This window comes from Gopherus evgoodei, chromosome 20, assembly GCF_007399415.2.
Source record: "Gopherus evgoodei ecotype Sinaloan lineage chromosome 20, rGopEvg1_v1.p, whole genome shotgun sequence".
Classification (NCBI taxonomy): Eukaryota; Metazoa; Chordata; order Testudines; family Testudinidae; genus Gopherus; species Gopherus evgoodei.
In genome coordinates this window covers 14,962,673-14,983,263 of record NC_044341.1, presented here as the reverse complement: position 1 = coordinate 14,983,263, position 20,591 = coordinate 14,962,673, and the positions used below count along the sequence as shown (strand labels likewise).

At 50.1% G+C, this 20,591-nt stretch overlaps 1 protein-coding gene across 1 annotated transcript in view; it reads left to right on the top strand.

The window, feature by feature from the left end:
- The window catches only part of NKAIN1 (sodium/potassium transporting ATPase interacting 1), a 234,648-nt gene that overhangs the window by 148,661 nt on the left and 65,396 nt on the right, over window positions 1-20,591 (top strand). The window contains exon 2 of the mRNA XM_030538934.1: window positions 17,967-18,104. Within this exon, the coding sequence (XP_030394794.1) occupies window positions 17,967-18,104 (138 nt within the window). The remainder of the gene's footprint in view (window positions 1-17,966; window positions 18,105-20,591) is intronic.

The window sequence follows — 20,591 nt, the reverse complement described above, 5'->3', positions numbered from 1 at the left end:
CCTCCCACACTGTGCCCCCAAGGCCCCCCCCACTCGACCTCTTCTCCTCGAGGCCCCACCCACTGCTCACATGGAGGGAGGGGACAGAGAGGAGCACACACTGGCCAGAACAAAAGTCAGTGCCTGTGATCTAGTCTGACCTCTGCTAGTCTCTTCTGCCCTAGATGGGACTGAACCCCACACTGTGTTGCTTCAGAAGCTAGTGCCCCTCCCAAATACTAGGCCACAGGAGTGAAACGTAGGACGTTGTCCATAACACAGCTTATGGCCTGGCTGCACCATCGTACTGTAACTTTCCCACCCCATTGTAATGATCTGGAGTCTCTGGTTCTACCTTTCCATCGCATTTCGAGCCAGCACACACCACTGAGGCGCTCGGCAGTCAGAAAAGATTCAATCCTTCTATATTAGAAGCTGCAGTCCCTAGAGTGAGATGTCTGTCTAGTGTGTTATTACCTAGCAGGGTGGTATTTTCTTTTATCTCAAAAATACAGGGTCGAATTCAATAAAAGAGCAAAAAATTGCAGCTGGCGGGCAAAAGGATTTGTTGTTTAATAAAGTGGCTCCGTTGGGAGTGGAGGACGGGTGGTCCTGAGAAACCTATTCCCCTGCCGTAATTAGATTTTAGCCCAGCTCTTTCCAAACTCAACCATGCTGGGAAAGCTCCAGGGAACAGCCAAGATGTTGCAGCATTCAGTAGGTGGCGCTCTTCCCCCTCAGTCAGCAATGAGGTGAGATGAACGGAGCTGATCTGTGCAGAGTCAATGTTTGCTGGGTGAATTTAGATTCTTGCTCTCTTGAGAGTGAAATCCCCCCTTGTGCAGAGGGGCGGCCTGTGGCCTATGCACCACTGAAGTCCTTCTGCTGACCCTTTGCATGGGAGTGATTTGTTACGCTTTGGGATTTGATCACGAGGAACGGAGGCTTGTCTCCACTGTGTTGGTTACTGGATGGTATCAGCCAAATGGTTCTTACGAACAAGGCTCAGTCTGTGCATTGAGCATGAGCAGCACATTGCAAGTATTCACTGTCCAAGCCATGTTGCTTAGTTCGGATTGGCTATGGCAGTCACATGTCATGTTCCTGCCCCCTCCCCATGGGAAGAACCGAACCCATTTACAATCCAGTTTCCAAGGCGAATGGTCCTCGCTTTGGTGAGTTCAACATGTGCTTTCCGCTTGTATTGGCTTCAAGTTTGCCGTTTCTGCCAGTAAACTCACTTAGCAGAATAGTCACGGGGGCAAAGAGTAAAGGGCTGTGAGTTGAGGGAGGGGGATTTGTTTTATTTGAGGGAATATTTCCAACCACGTTCTAGTCTCCCAGCATTAGGGTCCCGTATCCTAAAGTGACCTCGAAAGCCAGTGAGAGCAGGATAACTGTGCCGATGAGGAGTGGGATTCTTTACCCACATGGAGCTTGCTGACGCTGGCAAATGTTGTTGCTTTAACTAGATTCATATAGTTAACAAATCAAAACCCCCTAGTGTCCGTGTGGTTATACCAGTATAAAAATCCTTTTACGAGTATTGCTTATCGTTGTGTTCCGGTTCAGAAAAAGGAATAACTCTACGGTTTAAGGAGGCACCTTTATACAGGTATAGACGGGTCCACATTAGAGATTGTAAAGCTATGCTGATAAAAATCCAGCCTTCACTGAAATAGTGACACCCGTATGATTTGTCTAGTGTAGCCCGGCCCTTGGGTGTACAGTACATCCCCAGCAAAGGAGCACCATGCACCAGGGCACCATTGTGCTCGGTGCTGTACAGACACAGAACGAAAAGATGGTCTCTGCCCCAAGGAATTTGCAACCTATGTGTCAGACAAGAGACAACAGGTGGACACAGACGGGCAGATGGGGGAGCACAGGGAAACAATGCAACATGGCTGGTGGGCATGATGGGCAGTGGTCTCTGAACACCAGGGGCCAGACCTTCGTCGAGCTGTCCGTCGCAGTCGCGGCAAAGGAGAGATCTAAGCAGAGATTTGGAGGACAATGTGGCCACTCCACAGCTGGTTGTAGGGCACTTCTCCCACGTGTGGCGAGCAGCAGGGGAGAAAGCACCAGAGGGCTAGTTTGAAAGTTTAACCAGTGGGCGATGGAGGCTGGCGTCATGGGCCGATCGGAGGTGGGAGCTGACATTTCAATAGTGAATGAGAGACGAGAGTGAGGGTGAGCAGAGGCCTTGAAAGTGAAGAGCAGCCGCTTATGTCTGATGTGCTAAAGAAGGGCAGGGATGGAAAGAGAGGAGTGACACAGTCACAGCGCAGGGCTGGGGAAATGATCTTTGCAGCAGTTTGCTGGATGGGGACGAGCACGGCACCACTGCTTTTGTCAAGGCCTGAGAGAATACAGCAGTGACTGAGACTCAGGATTACAAGAGCCTGGATGAGTGTTTTATCTGTGTGACGGATAGGAAAGCTGTATCTTAGAGATCTTACGCAGACAGAATCTGCAAGACTTGGACATAGTCTAGCTGCGGGGATCTAGAGAGAGATCCGAATTGAAGACAATGCCCAGGTGCCGGGCCTAAGTGACAAGCAGGAGGGTGGTGATGTCTCCGACAGAGGAAAGTTATTAGCTGGGACGGTTTGGGAGGAAGATTACAAGCTCTGTTTTAGCCAGGTTGTGCTTGAGCTGATAGCTAAATCCCTGCAAGGAACTGTCAGGGAGATGGGCTGAGATTTTAGGACACAGATCTGGAGTGAAGAGGTAGATCTGTGAGTCTTCAGCATAGAAACGGGAGTTGAATTTGTGTTTGCAGATGGGGCTGTATCGCTCTATACTGGTATAGTTAAAGCAGCAAAGCTGCATGTAGGTAAGGCCTTGGGCTCCCAAATGCTATGTCACTTTTGAAAATAAGACTTAAGCCCTTCTAAAAATACTGCCCCTAGTCTTGAACCTGTGGCTTAGGAGGATGTTGCGCTCCCTCCGATGAGCTGTAAAACTGAGGACCTGGCCATCTGTGGTCTTTAAACATCCCCTGACATCTGCTGCAAGATATGGGCACATTAAAGGGACAGTGTCAGCTTCAAAATCACTTCTGTCTGTACGTTTTGCACTACCATTATTGTGGGTAACATCTACAATCACTTTAACCGGAAGGGGGAGAGAGAAGAAAAATCTCTATTTTTTGCCCTCCTGGTTTCCTTTGTACAGATGACAATATTTTGTGTCGAGTCAGTTTCACTCTATTCCCTGTGTAATTAGTTAATCAGTGTTCCCTGTGCAACAGGAAAGAGAAAAACATTCACAATAATAGGAACATATGAAAGTAAAAGCAGAACAGTTGGCAGGGGATCTTGGGGGCAAGTGTCATAACTGAAAGGGCTTTTGATTAGATTTCAGTCTGAGAGTGGTGCTTTAAAACAGACACTCTGCTCAAACTCAGATTGGTTAATTTCATTCCAGCTACCTATAATTTCCTCTCCGGTTTGGATTGGGTAAAGTGTTATTCATTTCCTGTTATTATCTGTCTCTCCTGCAGAGTTGCCACATATTCTTAACAGGCTGTCATGTTCCACCCCAAAGGTCATTGCATTTCAGGGGTATGAGAAATGATCCTTATTTATCTGACCTGTGAAATGCTTTGGGTCCCTTTAACCTTGCAGTGCTAGTTCAATTGTTAGAAAAGGACCTGCCACACAAAGCTTGGATCCAGAGTCCAACTTCATCAAAGCTGGGGATGGTCTTTGGGCATCAAGCGGTTTGGCTGGGTCACATTGTAGACATAAGTTCAAGCATAGTCAAAACGTATGCTTCAGGGGGTCAATAAGATTGGCTGCAGGGGTCAGGAAGGAATTAACCCCCCCCACCAACATTCCCTCTCTGTGACAAATGAACCTCTTCAGGAGCAGAATCCATAGCACTTGTGAGGGACAGAAACTTCCAAGGCCGATGATGAACCCAGGCCAAACTTCCCAGAAGTTCAGGTGTGGTGAGAGGCAATGGGGTTGGTTCAGGCCTGTCTCTGATATAAACCTGAGGATTTTATCATCGGCCTTGGAAGTTTCTGTCCCTCACAAGTGCTATGGATTCTGCCTCTGAAGAGGTTCATTTGTCACAGAGAGGGAATGTTGGGGGGGGGGTATTTCCTTCCTGAACCCTGCAGCATATGTTTTGACTATGCTTGAACTTAGCTTGCAAACCTATAAATGGGCTGGATCTGTGCTGAGCTCCCATGAAAAGCCAGTAAACATGGCAGGTTCTCAGGATTTGACCCTGTGTGCTTAAAGATCATAAACTTATCTAGTCCTTTTAAAAACCCAGCTATAACACTTACCACCAGTCTAGGCTGGTGACAGAATCTATGACCATGGCTGCTCAACATGCCTCTTGCAACTCCCTCGGCCCCTGTAATAGAGAGCAGAGACTCCCGGCACCTGGACCTTGTTCTTGTCTGATTCCATTTTTTGATTAAAATAAAATCATTGCAGCAAACGCATTTCAATTAGCAGGACTCCAGTGCATGTCTGGTCCTGACTAATTGATATGATTTGCTGCAAGGAGAACTTTTGGGCCAATCGATAAACTATAGAGCATTTAATTAGGAGGGAGCCCTAAAACTTGCTGTATTGATCAACTGCAGGATTATCTTAATTAGCAACTGGCTGGTGTTCGACTCCGCTGCTCTGGAGTCCTGCATGGACCCAGGAGATCACCTTCACTGTCAGAGCCGCAGTAAAAGCAGAAGATGGACAGCGGGTTGTAAATTGGGGGTTACATAAGGAGTTTGGGAGTGGGGCTGTCTGAATAGACCATTAATAACCTATGAAGGGAAAATGGGTTAGGTGGGCGATCCCCAGCTGCCTTTTCCAGATCCAACAGGTTCAGCACATCCAGATCATCATCTTGCTCTCGCATGCAGAGCTCTGATCCTGCGCAGCTTTTAGAGAGGCTGCCATTAGCTGGGCAGGATACGAGAACCCTAACTCCGCTCATTTCTGCCTAAGCAGGCTGGGGCGTCATGTCACACCCCTCCGGGGGTCATCAGCCACAGGAATCAAATCCAGGGTCTCCCAGTACAGGCCACTACTGCCCAATCTGAGAGACCCGGCTTATTAGCCAACGCAGCACAGGCCCATCAAGCTCGAGCAGTAGCCCAGAGCTCCACGCCTCCACCCTGCGCTGGGGGTGGGTTCCATGCTCCAGATTCAGCATGAGCATAACTCAGCTTCAGTCCAGTCCAGGGTCACTTCATTGGCTTCAGTGGAGTGACTCCAGGGATGAGTTTGAGCCCCATGGTCTCACTCAGAACCATACGAAGCAGCGAGGGTGAAGGATTTAGGACCCGATGCTCTGATCTGTGAGGACCAAACCAAGGGGCTGCCCAGATACCGAGGTCAGAAGGGACCATTATGATTCTCTCGTCTGACCTCCTGCAGAACACAGGCTGGCAAATGCCACCCACTAAGTCCCGCAGCCAGCCAATTACTGTACTTCAATTACTGACCGTTGGCGAGTGTTTGCTCCAGCCATGTCTGGCAGGTCCCAGGCTCCCATCCCCTCCCTTGCCAAGGCTTTTACTGCTTGGAAGGTTTTCCTGGTTTTCAGCCTGAGATTACCATTGCTTTATTCCACCCCATTACACCTGCTTCCATCCTCACTCACCCTGAACAGACCAGTGAAGTTTCTATGTGACTCCCCCACCCTAGCCATGGTCCAGTGATATTCTAGCCGGTTACCAAGTCCCCTCCCCTTAGCCGTTGCATAGTAACACTGTTTAGTAGCCTGTGCCATTGGTTAGCGGGCTGGCTTAGCCGGCTGCAGCTGTGTAGTCTCTTCCCAGCTCGTCCACTGCCCTTGGGTGAGTCCCGCTACCCGTCGTTTGGTGTTATAAGCTCTGTGGGGCACTATGTGTGTCTACACAGCACCCAGCCCAATGGGTCCTGATCTCAGGAAGGATCTTTATGTGCTGCCACATTAATAATGGAATGCAGATCAAACCAAAGCATCCATCTTACTGCTGCGTTATATATCCACCGTGCCGCTCAGAATGTGGACACGCAATACTTAATTTGTAGTATTAGACAAACTTCAGTTACTCAGCTGTTCTCCACAATCACACTGCTCCAGCACCGCTGGGAGAGTGACCCCTGAGTTGGGAAAGAAAGAACCTTAGTGCCTCTGTCACTGCTTTGCTGTGTGTCCTTAGGCCAGACCCTGCTCTGTGCCTCAGTTTCCCCATTTTTAAAATGAGGATAGTGATACTTTACCCCCCTTTGTAGAGTACGTCGAGATTTACATCTGGAAAACCGTCTGGCCTTGATTCTCCATTGCCTGTGTCATCATTTACATCTGTGCAACATGCTGTCCAGTCAGTGGTGATAATTGACATTCACTTTGCATAGGTGCGAATGACAACACCCGCTGCCAGGCAGTGGAGAATCTGGCCCTATACGCATGCAAAGTATAGGAATCCTGTCCTATACAATCAGTTATTAACCCCAACCATTTGTTATACAAAGGGTCACCTCTCCAGGAATAGCAAAGGGGGCACAGAAAAACCCCACACGTTTTTCCAAGTCTGCTGCTGTGGGAGATTTGCCCTTGAAGACTCCTGGATGAATTGCTCTTGGTAGCAGCTGAGGCAGGCACGCCCCAGCCAGCCAGAGATGACATAGGGATGTGTCTTGCTCCCCAACCTATGTGCATCTGGTTCCTGCTGCATGGGGGAATTATTAGCACCTGTTCCAGAAATTACAGGAGGCTGTCCCCAGTTTACAGCATCAGCCCAGCATCTGCCACCTCCGCTTTTACAAGACATAAACAGGGAGACAAATTTAAAGCTGCCCAGAGAATCAATGAGTTTAGGACTCAGGGAATATATGCACGAGGATGCAGGCTGTCACTAGGAAGAGAGGGTTTCCTGGAGAGCTAGATGGTAACTTACTAGCAGAAATCTCTGTGGAAGGAGCGAGGCTGTTCAAGATAAGTGAGACCAATTTTGGAAAAGAATGTGTTCTCCCGCCTGGATGAAATTCGAGGCAGGACATGAGTGGGTGTGGAGAGATCGGAAGTCAGTTGGAATGATACATCTGTTTGTGCTGGATTTGACTCACTGGGGCAGATTTGTAAAGAAGCTCCACATGGTGGGAACAGGTTGGAGGCTGAGCTCTTTAGAAAGTCTGGCCATAACTGGCACGATGGGAGGTGCTGAGTACATAGAAATACGGCCCACTGCATTTATCCAGCCAAGGAGCAGATATACCAGGAGTTTAACCCTGTGTGGAGAGTGATAATCTATGACACAGAGATCTGTTTGCCTGTGGGCGGACAATGTTACAGTCATGTGACACTGAAGTGATAGGTCAAATTGGAGATTCTGATTACAAACTTAACTAGGGCTAATTACCTTCCCTGTATGGCTGGAGTGTCTGGGTCCATATGTCTGGCAAGAATTTTCCCCCAATCTATCCTGCATTCAGAATGGCCGAACTTTGGGCCATAGCACAGCACAGTGTGGGGCGTTATGCCTGAGGTTGCCAGGTGTCCGGTTTTCGACCAGAATACCTGGGCCAAGAGGGACCGTGACAGCTCCTGTCAGCACTACTAACCAAGCCATTAAAAGTCCAGTTGGCACAGGGCTGGCAGGCTCCCTACCCGGCTCCGCACACCTCCTGGAACCGGCCGTCGTGCCAAGCGCTGGCTCCGCAGCTCCCATTGGCCAGAAACCATAGCCAATGGAAGCTGAGAGAGTGGTGCCTATGTGCGGAGGCAGCATGCACTGCACAGAACCGCCTGGCTGTGCCTCGGCCTAGGAGCCGAGGGACATGTCGCTGCTTCCGAGTGCTGCCTGAGGTAAGCGCCACTGGCAGCCTGCACCCAGAAACTCCTCCCGAACCCCAACCCCCAGCCCTGAGCCCCCTCCAGCACACAAACTCCCTCCCAGAGCCTGCGCCCCCTCCCACACCCCAACCCTCTGCCCCAGCCCTGATCTCCCTCCTGCACCCAAACTCCCTCCTGGACCCCACACCCTCTCCCACACTCCAAACCCCTTGGCTCCAGCCTGGAGCCCCCTCCTGCATCCCAAACCCTCCATCCCTGGCCCCACCCTGGAGCTTACATCCCCAGCCATATCCCTCACCCTCCCACCCCCACGCCCCATAGGGTTGGAGGTTGCCAGCTCAGCATGCCACGGCAGCTGCTGTCCCCATCTCATCCCATATCTGATTTTGTTTGGAGGCTGGTTCGGCCGGGCTTCCGGCACCTCCTGCACCTCCCTGCGGCAGGTTAAGTTGCCATCTCTATACTGGCAGGCGGGCAGCGATGTGGCTCTAATCTTGCTGCCAGCTCAGGGAACCGGAGGGTGAAGCCGCGTCCGGACTCTGAGCAAGGTCAGCGTCAGTTGGCTTCCCGGGGCAGGGGATGGAGGGCTGAGGGCTGCTGGGGATTGCGAACTGGGGGGGTCTCAGGCAGCAGCTGAGAGGATCCCTACCAATGCCTGCTCCTGCTAGCGAGGAATGTGCTGGAGTCCCAGCGCAGTGCCAGGTCTAATGTGCCAGCCTGGAACAGGCTGCTGCTCATGATCCCACCCCGAGCTGCAGTTAGCCAGGGACAGCAGCCAGTGGGCAGAGAGCCCTATCTCCCCTTCTCCCTCTGCCTGCATGGGGCGCCGCAGGGACCAGACCAGTCTCAGATCCCCCAGGCTGCAGGCATCATTTGGCTGGGCAGTTCCACTCTGCCCAGGAACAAGAACCCAGCAGGTTCTGCAGGGTCTAGGATCCCCAGCCAGTCCCTATAGCATGATAGAGCTCAGCTAGCCACAGAGCTGCCCTGCCTTTGGTCACTGTGGGCCATCCCTGTCCATTGCTGAGGACTTGGCTTGGCCACAGGGGCTGTGGCCATGTGTTGTTTCACTTCACCCTGTGCAGGACGCCATGAGGGGTGACACATGGGGACAGGCCACTGGACTGCCTCTCAGGAGGTCTCCCTCCGTTGTATTCCCAGCCATGATGGTGACTTGTTTGGTGCCCAGGAGCATCTTGCTGTCTGCTTCCATGCCTCAGCTTCTCCATCTGTAAAATGCAGGTAATACTGCATACTCACCTTTGAAAAGTGCTTGGAGCTTTATGGATGACAAGTGTCATATAGGAGCTCCCTACTCCTTTTATTATGGAGCATATTACAGACCAAGCCAGTCACACTAGCTAATGAAGACTTTATATTTGTTCTTTCTCTGTCTGCTATTTTCCTTAATCTTAAACAGACTTTAGCCAGGCTGAAAGACTGGTGATTTGCTGTTGGTGCAACCGTGCACTGCACACCACTCAGTATTTACCTGCCGGGCAGATGCACTGGAAAAATTTGTAGATGCAATTAACAGACTTCACCCATCCACAGGGAGACTGTCTCATTAGCTGCTAATTTTGCCTCTCCCTGTAATGAAGAGGGATTTTTGCTGCGTGTTTCAATTAGATGCTTCCAATCTCCCTAGAAATCTCATTTTGACTCCTTCAAACTGTCGCAGCTTGACAGGCTGGAATTAAGGAGTCCTGCTGAAATGGAGCCTGTGCTGACTGCATGTAAACATGCTCACCTAGTCTAGCTGTTCATAGTGAATCCCTCGGAAGCCCTTCCTGGCTCCATCCCCAGAGTCGGAGGCTTACATGATCACCAAAAGCTAGCAGCCTTTTGGTCTAGCTGCTTGTAAGCAGCTCTGTCAGCAGCACCCAGATGGATGGATGGCTATAAACAGGCGAGCGCCACGCTCCTTGTAACATTTATTATTTACATTCCTCAATTAAAAAGATTTACAACCCCGTTGTGGTTCCCACGGCCCTTTCCTCGGCGAGTCTGAACAGGGCCGAAGTGATTTGGCTACAGAGCAAACAGCCCATGCAGCCCAGGCTGTGCGTAGCCATTTGGCACAAGAACGCTGGCCTGTAACGCCGCCTGCAGGGTGACTCAGCAGCCGTTTTCACCGAAATCTCAGATGCGCCTGCAAGGCAATGCAAATGCAATGCACAAGGCACTTGCCATGCCTGGGAGGATAGTGCTGGCTAGTGGTTAAAGCAGCCAGGCCTCCTGGGTTCTGTTCCCTTCTCTGCTACTTGCTTGCTCTTTGGCCTTGGGGAAGTCACTTCCCTGGTCCTCGCTTTTGCCTATCTGTAAACGGGAATAATACGGAGTGCTGCACTCTGTCAAGAGCCAGCTGTATGGAAAGTGCCAACAGGACATAGCATGGAGCCAGTCCCTGCCCCGGGGATTGACAGTCGCAGATACAAATGAAATGAGGCATTCATTAAGCTTCAAATAGCAATAGTAAATCTACATCGCCCCTGGTGAGACAGGAGAGAGTTACATTTTATGGATGGGGAAAGTGAGCCTGGAGAAGCGGAGTGACCAATGCCAATCAGCAGCAGGACTAGGAAGAGAACCGAGGCGTCCCCCCTCCCAGCTTCCTTGTCAAGCCATTAGCAACGTTCCCTGGTTTGTGAGGATGGGAACTGAGATGGGTCTGGGACAGGGAGCACTGGGTTGTGGCGAGTTAGCCCTGCGTGGAGAGAGAAATCCAGTGGATTATAACCCTCCGGTACCAAGATGAGTCTGGCCCAGTCCTGCTTGTGAATAATCCCAGGGAGTTCCAGGGCCCAAGTGCACTAAATCATTCCTGGGCAAGAGACTTTGCCGAATTGGGGCCTCAATGACTGGTGCATGTTAACCACAGCCTGGAACAATTGTGAGCAGGCAGGCCAGGCCCCGGAGGAGACAGGCCAAGACGCTGAGAACGGCGCTCGGCTTGCAAAGGCCCAAGGAACATGGCTGATTTGCCAGGCCAGAGGAAACCCTTTGTCTCTGCAATAGGTATTTGGTGGGTTTAGTGGGGGCAGGCCTGAGCTGTCGCCCTCTTTGACAGCTGCTTGGCTGTGCACATCTGGCTCTCTGCTCCTCTGGCTGATGTTACCACGCTGCCGAACACAGGATGGGTCACTGGCTGTGTTAACAAACAGGGAACCCACCACAGTGGAGCCAACCTGGGTTTGAGATACCGGCTCTGAGAGCAGGACAGGCAGTGCAGATTCATTAAGAGTTGCTTCCCTTACCCAGTGCCCATTCTAAGTGCATATTGGATTCTCCTAAGGAGGGGCATCATGGAGCTGGGGCCTGGACCCCTTGGGGATCAGCCTCTGGGGAAAGGGAGAGGAGCCACAGAGTGGGCTGGGTGTGTGTGTCTGGAGCCAAAGGACTGAGCCAAGATGAGAACGGCTGAAGGACGAGGAGGCACTGGCAGGTTTGCTGGCTGGTGCTGCAGCCAAGTGCAGGAGGATCCAACTCAAGGATGTTACAAACAAGGTCAGGGCCATGGCTGGAGACAGGCAGAGAGTCGGGTGTGAGCAAGGCAGCTTAGGCTTATTCTCATTTCTACTCCATGAGTGCCAGAGGCTCCAAGTGAGATGAGGGCCCCATCGTGCCAGGCGCTGCCCAGATACATTGTGAGCGACAGACCCTGCCCTGAAGCGTTTGCAAAAGCCCTGATCCAAAGCCAAGTTAAGACAACTGACTGAATCTCTCTGAAGAGTCTTTCCAGGGGCTCCGAATTAGGCCTGGCAAAGAAAAGACAGAACTACTATCCCAGTGGAGATTCAGTGACTCGCCCAAGGCCACACAAAGTCTGTGGCAGAGCCAGCCGTCCGGATTCCGTATCACAGAGGCACTTACAGGCCCCAGCTAGATCAGCGCCTCCTCACACTGGGCGCTGCACAGTGGGAGCCAGTCCTGGCTCCAAAGAGGTCCCTGTCTGAAGAGGCGACACAGAGAGGTGAAATGCTTTGCCCAAGGTCAGCAAAGAGCCAGGAATAGAACCCAGCTGCTCTGAGCCCCAGGCTCTACCCACTAGACCCTACTCCCTCTCCAGCTGGGAGTCACTGTTAAAGGGATGTGAGTTCCCTTTCCCCACCTAGGGCTGCCACCCATCCAGTTTGGGTTTTGGCTTGTGTGCCCGGCGGCCATTTGACGAGCACTGATGTCTGGGCTTTTTAATCTGGGGTGGGGAGGAAGGCGGAGATGGGGCGGGGACTAGGGGAAGAGTCAGAGAAAGGAGGCAAGGCCTCAAGTGAAGAGGCAGAGAGGGGCCTGGGGGAAGAGGTGGCTTAAGGATCCCATTACCAGCCATTAGAAAGCTGGCAAGCCTACCCCCACCAGCCCAATCGTCCTTCCTCTCAAATGAAGCTGCAAATTAACCCGTTCCAGGGAATGTCCCCCCAGCATCATGGAACCCCAATAACTGGTTAACGTCCCACTCGAGAGTCTGTTCACCAGGCACCACAACACCCGAAATCAGCTGCTGCTTCATCACAAGGGTCTTGAGCCCTCACAGACGGCAAGAGATTTTGCTTCTCACACGCTAGGACCACCTTGGATTGTGAGTGTGGGGAGGGGCAGTAAATCCTAGTAGCCCGGCTGATAAAGGTGCCACTAACCTGAAGCATAAATAACACTTGTTAGCCGGTGACACACGCATTTCACTCAGCCCATTAAGTGCAGCCATCGAAAGCCATAAACCCTGCGTCCCTCCGACTAATGAAATTGGCCAGCACTCTGTGTTGATTGTTATCTGAGTCGTTTTGGTTTGCAGTAAATTCTGCTCAGCAGCACTATCCATGGTCACTCCCATGCTGAACTTCACTTCACTTGGAGAAATTGCGCTTAAATAAAGATCGCCTGGTAGGGCCCCTGAGAGGGGATTTAGGGGCTCGTGTCCCACTGGGCTTTTCATGATAAACTCATTATTTGCTGCCCAGTTATAATTCATCTATAGAAGATGCTCACTCCAGCCAAATGAGGTCTGAGAGGTGGGGGGAGTGGGGGTTGAAGTGTTGGTCTGAGAAGTTATATGGGGTGCAGAGTAACAATAACCCCTAGCCCTTATTCAGTGCTATTCACCAGAAGTGCTGAAAGCAGCTTACAAAGGAGGTAAACCTGATTTTACTGGGGAAACTGAGTCACGGAGCGAGGACTTGCTGCACTTGGCTGCAGCACCAGCCGGAAAACCTGCCAGTGCCTCCTCGTCCTTCAGCCATTCTCATCTTGGCTCAGTCCTTTGGCTCCAGACACACACCCAAGTCCATCTAGGGACTAAGGTGGGAATAGATCCCAAGAGTCCTAGTACTGTGTGCTGTCCACTATGCCATACTGTGTCCATGTATAGCTTGCCAGACAGACCTACTATAGCTCCACACAGAAACAGATCAAAGCTTGTGATACTGAGCCGGATAAAACGGCGGGTGTAGCGAGATCTCCTTGAGAAAGTGAAGAGACGGGACTGGACTGTGATGCATATAAATGTAAAGAGGATTCTTTACTGAGGCTGCGGCACATAGACCCTGTGTTTCTCCCTGGCTCCCAGTCTGTGCTGCTTAATGTCACTGCACAGAGTGTCCCCTACTCCTGGCCCGGACTCAGTTGTTATGAGAACACTCCAGCACATGCGACAGATGGATTTGGTAGGAAGGAACCTCTCTGAGCAGCATCTAATGATCCCAGTGTACTTCCTCTTTCAAAATGGGCTGCGGAGAAATGCACAGGCAGATCCTTTGATGTACAGCCCGCTCCAAGCGTTCAGAAATCAGATCTGGCCACAAACATTCAAGAAATTGGCTTTAAAATCATGAGATTAATATGTTTCTCTGTGTGTGTATATATATATACTTTTAAGTTTCTGAGCCTTTAATGTTCAGATTTGCCAGCTTTTCTCTGCAGTCATAGGGGCTAGAAACCCGGGGCCAGGTTACAAAGGAATTTCGTAGAGCTGGGCAGGGACTGGAATTGCTGTTTCATGGGAAATTCTGTCATTTCTAAATTCATTTTCATTTCAGATCAGAACCAAATACAAAGAATTTGGAAATGTCCTCTGCAAAGTGAAACGGGGAAAAAAATCATTTTTGGTCAATCAAAACATTTGGTTCTTACTGTGACATGTTTCAATTTGTAAATGTTTTTATACTAGAAAATCAAATCAAATTTAAAACAAAAAGTCATTTTGAAATGAAAAGTTGAAATGGGCCTTGCCCAAAATGTCCAGACGGAACATCTCAACTGAAAGGAAATACTTTTTTTTAAAAACAAAGATCAAAACAAAATTTCGTTGAAATTGACATGTTCCTGCTGGTAGTTTTGGTTTCTGTGAAATGGCATTTCCCTGTGGGTGCCTACTGGGAGTTACAGAGGTGCCTACAGGAGTTAGGTACCTACCTCCAATCGACTTTCAATGTGAAAGAAGCCCCCAGCCTGCTTAGATGTATGTCAATCTCACTACGTGTCTGTCTGCACCTTTCAGTGCTTAAATACCTTTGAAAGCTGCTCCTTACTCCTCTTAAACGAAATGGAGAATCTCTAACCTCCAAATCTGGGACTTTAAGAACAACACCAAACCCGAGACTTGGAGTAACAATGTGTGTAATGAAGAGGCTGGGCTAGAACTGGGCGGCATCTCTGGCAAGGGGTGAGAGAGAGCCTGGTAGTTAATTTGATCCGGCTGTTGATTGTGAACGTTGGGCTGCAATTCATTCCTGGACACGGTAGCAAAACCTGTCTGAACAGAGCCCCTGGGCAGGACTGCCTTCACGCTTCTGTTTGCTGAGTGGACACAGCAAATGCATCCCATGAGCTGCATGCAGCATGTTCACTGGGACAGGGTTTTGCAGTGGAAACCTCTTTGCACCCTATTACTCCATCACCAGGAAAAGCTCTTTGGTTTCATTTTTAAGGGTATTATTATTTTTATTGCAAGAGCGCCTAAGGGCCGTGGACCAGGGCCTGGCTGTGCTAAGACCTATACAGAACCAGAAGAACTGTGTTTTAAGAGTCTGCTTTCTGTATTTCCTTGCTACCTGCTGCTGTATGTCATTTATGAAGCAAGGCAGGAGGTTTGCAAGAAATTCAATGCAGCTGTAATAGACTCAGGGTGTGAGGGCGTGCATGCGTGTGTAGTCTATACTGTTAGCTGTCCATTAGATCCAAAATTGTAAAGTCTAAGCGTATTTTCTAGAGCTGACCAGAAAATGAAGGCCTCCCCCAAATGTAGATTTTTGGTTTTCCAATGAAAATCCAAATATTTTTTTCAAAACCATGGGGTGGGGAGAGGGGGGTTGTGAAAATGTTCACTTTTGACAGCACTCCTTTTTTAAATGAGAAACTTTTTATCCAAACAGTGTCGACCGGCTCTAAGATTTCCTCATGTTGCAACGCAGAGGCAATGCAGGGAAAGGGGAGAGTTATTCGCAACCAGCTGGAGTAGACTGCAGCACCGGAGGTCCCTTACGCAGAGCTAGCTGCTCCTGAGGCAGTTGCTGAATAATAATAATAATCCCCAGCTCTCATATAGCACTTGGCATCAGTAGATCTCAAAGGGCTTCACAAAAGAGACAGTATCATTGACCCCATTTTACAGATGGGGAAACTGAGGCCCAGAGAAGGGATGTGACTTGCCCACAACTGCATCCCCCTAGTAATGGGATTGATCCAGACACTTGCATTTAAAAATCTCAGGCTGCAGCTCAGGGAAACACATTTTCAAAGGGACCTTTTTGCCTTAGCGTGGTCATGGTCGAGAGCGTTGGCAGTCAGATGCTCCTGCCCCACAGAATTGAAGGCTAAGCCCCAACTCCTGCCACTTTTTGCATGCAGGCCCAGCACTCCTCCAGGATGCAAGAAATTGCAGGATCAGGGTTTAAAGCAGGAGTAGGCAACCCATGGCATGAGCGCCCAAGGCGGCACGCAAGCTGATTTTCAGTGGTGCTCACACTGCCCAGGTCCTGGCCACTGGCCTGGGGGGCTCTGCATTTTAATTTAATTTTAAATGGAGCTTCTTAAACATTTACAAAACCTTATTTACTTTACATACAACAATAGTTTAGTTATATATTATAGACTTGTAGAAAGAGACCTTCTAAAAACATTACAATGTATTAATGGCACGTGACACCTTAAATCAGAGTGAATAAATGAAGACTTGGCACAGCACTGCTGAAAGGTTGCCGACCCCTGGTTTAAAGCTTTTCAGCCAACACACATATGCTTCAGTGGGGACACTTGGGGAGAGAGACCGACACAAACCCAACACCAAGTGCTAGGAATTGTGGCCGAAAAACATGAGACTGGCTTAAAATTAGTAAAGTATTTATTTTCCTCGCCCACTGGTATTTAGGAGTCATGTTTTCAAGCTTTTCTCTACAGCCACCATATATGACTCCAGGTGCTGGGGTTTTAAGAAAAACACTAAGTGTCTGCCCCCTCTTTTAATCCTTTTCTAAAATGAATTCTGTAATTAAGGATAATAGGCCTGAAGCCAGTAAGAAATACAGAGTTAAATAAAGAATTGAACAGTAGGCAGAGAAACAAATACCGAGACGGTCTTTAATTTTACATGTATGCAGAAATCTCTGTGCAATATTTAAAACCGCATCAAAGCCTTATTTATGGATTATGAAAGACAAGTGCCATTAAAAAATCATGGTGGTAAACAAAGCGAATTCTGTACATAAAGAGTAATGAATCATGAAATAACAGATTGATTTGGAGGTAAAGGTGGCACAGCTCGAATTTTCTACTGTCCTGTAAAGGAACCTTGGAAAGCCACTTGGAAAATATCAGCTGTTCTGCTGTATTGATTTCACCAAGTTTCTCTCAGTCTGGGCTAGGAAATTTTCCCTGAAGCAAATGAAACTCAGGGATGAATCTGGGTTTTCCCATTCATCTGTGCCAAAGAGGCGAGTTCAGCGAGTGACCCTAGTGCCAGGGCACTGGAGAGCTACTCTTCCTCCAGTGCTGCCGAGCGGCAGGTAATTGAAGGACATTTAAATAGAAGAATTAACTGAGTTAAACATGACAAGTCCCACTTCCCTTATTATCCCCTTGCTTGAGTCTCCAAAGCCCAGCCCTGCTCTAACCTGTAAGCTGAGTCACAGGCCAATACCCAAACCACTGCCCTTTCTGTACGCTGCTCTTTGCTGCCTGAGCCCAGCTGAGCCCAGCTTTGCCATTGTCTTCACTAATCCCAGGGCCGCGGTGGTTCTGAGATGGAATGCAGCTTCCAGAACTCCTTACGCACCTCCTGTCCTGCTGGGAGGGAAAGTCTTTCTTTACAGGGCCCCATTGCTATTCAATGCAATTCACTGCAGGACAAGCCCCATCAGATGGCTCAGAATCAGAAAAATAGATCCAAGCCTCTTCCATCGTTGGGGAAGTTGGGAGCCTGATCTGAACTTCGCAGCTCTGGCCCATCCCTCTGTCTCTCACTGCCCAGGGACAAGCTCCAGCTCCTTTCCCCGCAGCCAAGAAGGGCATTCTGGAGTATCCGTCCTTGCCATCAGCTCAGTGTGTCTGTGCACCTGGCTTGCTGCTGAAGCGCTGAGTGTGAATTGTGCCAGGAGAGAATGAATTGCCAGGAAAGTTTCACAGACTCTCTGCAGTTCATTTTTAGAGATTCATAGATTCCAGTCCCAGAAGGGACCATCACACTTATCTAGTTTGACCGGTATAACTGTATGACACGGGCCAGAGAGCCTCCCCCAAATCATTCCTAGAGCAGAGCTTTGAGAAAAAACACCCAGTCTTGATTTGATGGAGAATCCACCATGACCCTTGGTAAATTATTCCATTGGTTTTGCTAGGGAGGCACTTGCTCACGGTCTCTTAACAAATCAGGAGCCTGTGGCCTGCAGTTCAACATGGGGAGAGGTTCCGACCTGCTGACCCCATGAGCTCTTGGCTGCCCATTTCCCCTGGCTCGAGTCTCCCCAGTCCCTCCTTCTCCAGCTCCAGCTGGTGATAATTCCTAATAAATCCTCCTTGCTGTGATGTATTTGCTGGACTCTGGACGATGAATCATGCAGACATTTCAGTCTATTGTAACTAATTGTCCATGGAATTTCCCATTAATTACATGATACACTTTGCCTTTAATGTCCCGCGAGCCGCCGTGCAGTGAGTAATTCTCTGCTCTGTCCCCTTTTGTTCTTTTCCAGATAGCAGCGCTGGAGAGGCAGATCTTCGACTTCCTGGGCTATCAGTGGGTGCCCATCCTGGCTAATTTTTTACACATTATGGCTGTCATCCTGGGCATCTTTGGGACCATCCAGTACAGATCCAAATACCTCATAATGGTAGGTTCAAATGGCTGGCCAGTGCACCCTGCCTGCTAGTGCGTCTCTTTCGCTTCCAGCACTTTGGACAGCACTCTGCAGATCTTCACTGCGAGCGGCTTTACTGCTCAGGGGCTATCGGGTGGCACCAGCTGGCACGCAGCAGTAGTGATGATAATTTCATAGACTCATAGAATATCAGGGTTGGAAGGGACCTCAGGAGGTATCTAGTCCAACCCCCTGCTCAAAGCAGAACCAATTCCCAGATAGATTAAATTTGTAGTGGCCCAGAGTGTGCCAAGGAGATCCATGCCTGGAGAGGCCCTGCATGCCCCATGAGAAATGGGGAAGTCGATCACATCTGCATCACCAACCCCCTCTGCTCAGCACCCTGCCGAAGGCTCTTCATGATCCTCATGGAGAAGAGGGTGGGACAGGGATGCAAGCCAGGGAGCATGTATGGTCCTGGAGAGACTGCGCAGAAGCAACAGCTTTGGGTCACAGAGGCAGCTTGTCACCAGATCCATTAGTACTAAGGGTCCCTGTGTACGTATAAGGGTTACCACCAGGCCTGCCATGTCTGGTGTTATGAAGGGCTGTGCAACCTCCCCTGGGTCTGTGAGCTGCTCCAGCAGAGCAAGCCCTGTATCAACGCTGGACAGAGATGAGGGGGCCGTGGAGATGGGCAGCCTGGCTGGAGTTTCATTGCACACTCAGGACTCAGCCCAGTTCATTAACAGGTTCATTAAGGCTTTTCGATCCTTACAGTCACAGGCACCAAGTTTTGTTGGCGCCGGTGGGTGCTCGCCCTCCCGGCCCTGCCCCTGCCCTGACTCTGCCCCCACCCTGCCCCATTGGATCCCTCCCCAAAACCCTGCCCTGGCCCCTCCTCTTCCCCAAGCACGCTGTATTCCTCCTTCTCCCCCCCCTCCCTCCCTCCCTTCCAGGCTTGCCGTGGGAAACAGCTGTTTCATGTCACAAGCTCTGGGAGGGAGTGGGGAGAAGCAGAATGCGGTGGCACTTTATGGTGCAGTTTCAGGTAACCCCAGGCTGAGTTAGGGGCAGTTTCAAGTGACTCCAGGCCAAGTTAGGGTGCGGTTTCATGTGACTCTGAGCTGAGTTATAGTGATGTTTCGAGTGATCCCCAGGCCAGGGTATGGCTCCATGTGGGATCTGCTGTTTCATTTGGTTTAGACAGAAAACTGGGTGAAACTGGCTGTTTGAGCTGAGTCTTATTCTGAGATTTGAGGTTCACTTGAAGCTCAGGGAGAGTAACCTCCTGTGAATGGCCACAAAGAAAATGAGAAAAGACAGAAGAGTGGGGAGGGAGAGGTTTAGGGAAGGAGGTGACAGGAGGGGGAAGCTGATTGAATGTGGAGCAGGGTAGGAATGAAATGGGGATGAGGTTTTTCTTCCAGAATCCCTCCCCCATGCCAGCTCCTGGGAGTGGGTGGCAGGAGCAGAGGGAGCTGAGGAAGCCAGCCACATGGTGGCGCAGATGGTTGAAAAGCTGCTGATGGAACGTCTGATGCAACAAAATCAAACCGTTTCATGGGCACAGTCTGATTTTGCTGAAATGTTTGACAAAAGACCCACTACCTTTTGTTTCGATAAAGTCAAAGGGCTCGGATTCCACCTGATTGTTTGGACTCTCATGTCATATGATATTAAACTCCAAGCTAGACAGTCAAAGTGAAGTGTTTGGACTGCAGAACAAGGAGTGATGGTCTCAAGTTGCAGTGGGGGAGGTTTAGGTTGGATATTAGGAAACACTATTTCACTAGGAGGGTGTTGAAGCACTGGAATGGGTTCCCTAGGGAGGTGGTGGAATCTCCTTCCTTAGAGGTTTTTAAAGCCCAGCATGACAAAGCCCTGGCTGGGATGATTTAGTTGGGGATTGGTCCTGCTTTGAGCAGGGGGTTGGAGTAGATACCTCCTGAGGTCCCTTCCAACCCTGATGTTCTATGCTTCTATCATTCTATGCTGCACTTTGATAAGCTTGTTTCGATGTTCCGTGGGAAATTTCAAAATGCCGAGTTTTGTTCCGGTCTGGGCGGAGCGGCCAGCCCACGCGTCTACTGGCTCTGCATGGCAGGGCTTTGGCCTTTCCCCCTGTGCTCTCGATGCCTGGTGCTGGGTGATCAATAGATTCAGGGACCTTAAATGTTACTGCCCCCCTTGGTGCTGTGCCCAGCCTCATCCCCACCCCCAGCTGCTAACCCTCCAAGGGGTCCATGCGGGCAGGGGTCTGGCCCGTGCTCATGAACCATTCCGCTTCCTCCATCCCAGGCAACCTCGCCACGTCCCTACCCCCTGAGGTCTGTGCATTTTGCTGGACAGTTCCTCTCCTGGGCCAGAAACTGAGGGCAGAAGTTCGGGGCTGCAGGAGGAGGTAAAGAGAGGGGCTCCGGAAAGGAGGCACGAGAAAAAGGAGATGTGGAAAGAAGGATGAGATCTGCCGTTGTTATTTCCCGGGCACCATTGCTGGGCTGGCTGCTCTCCACGGAG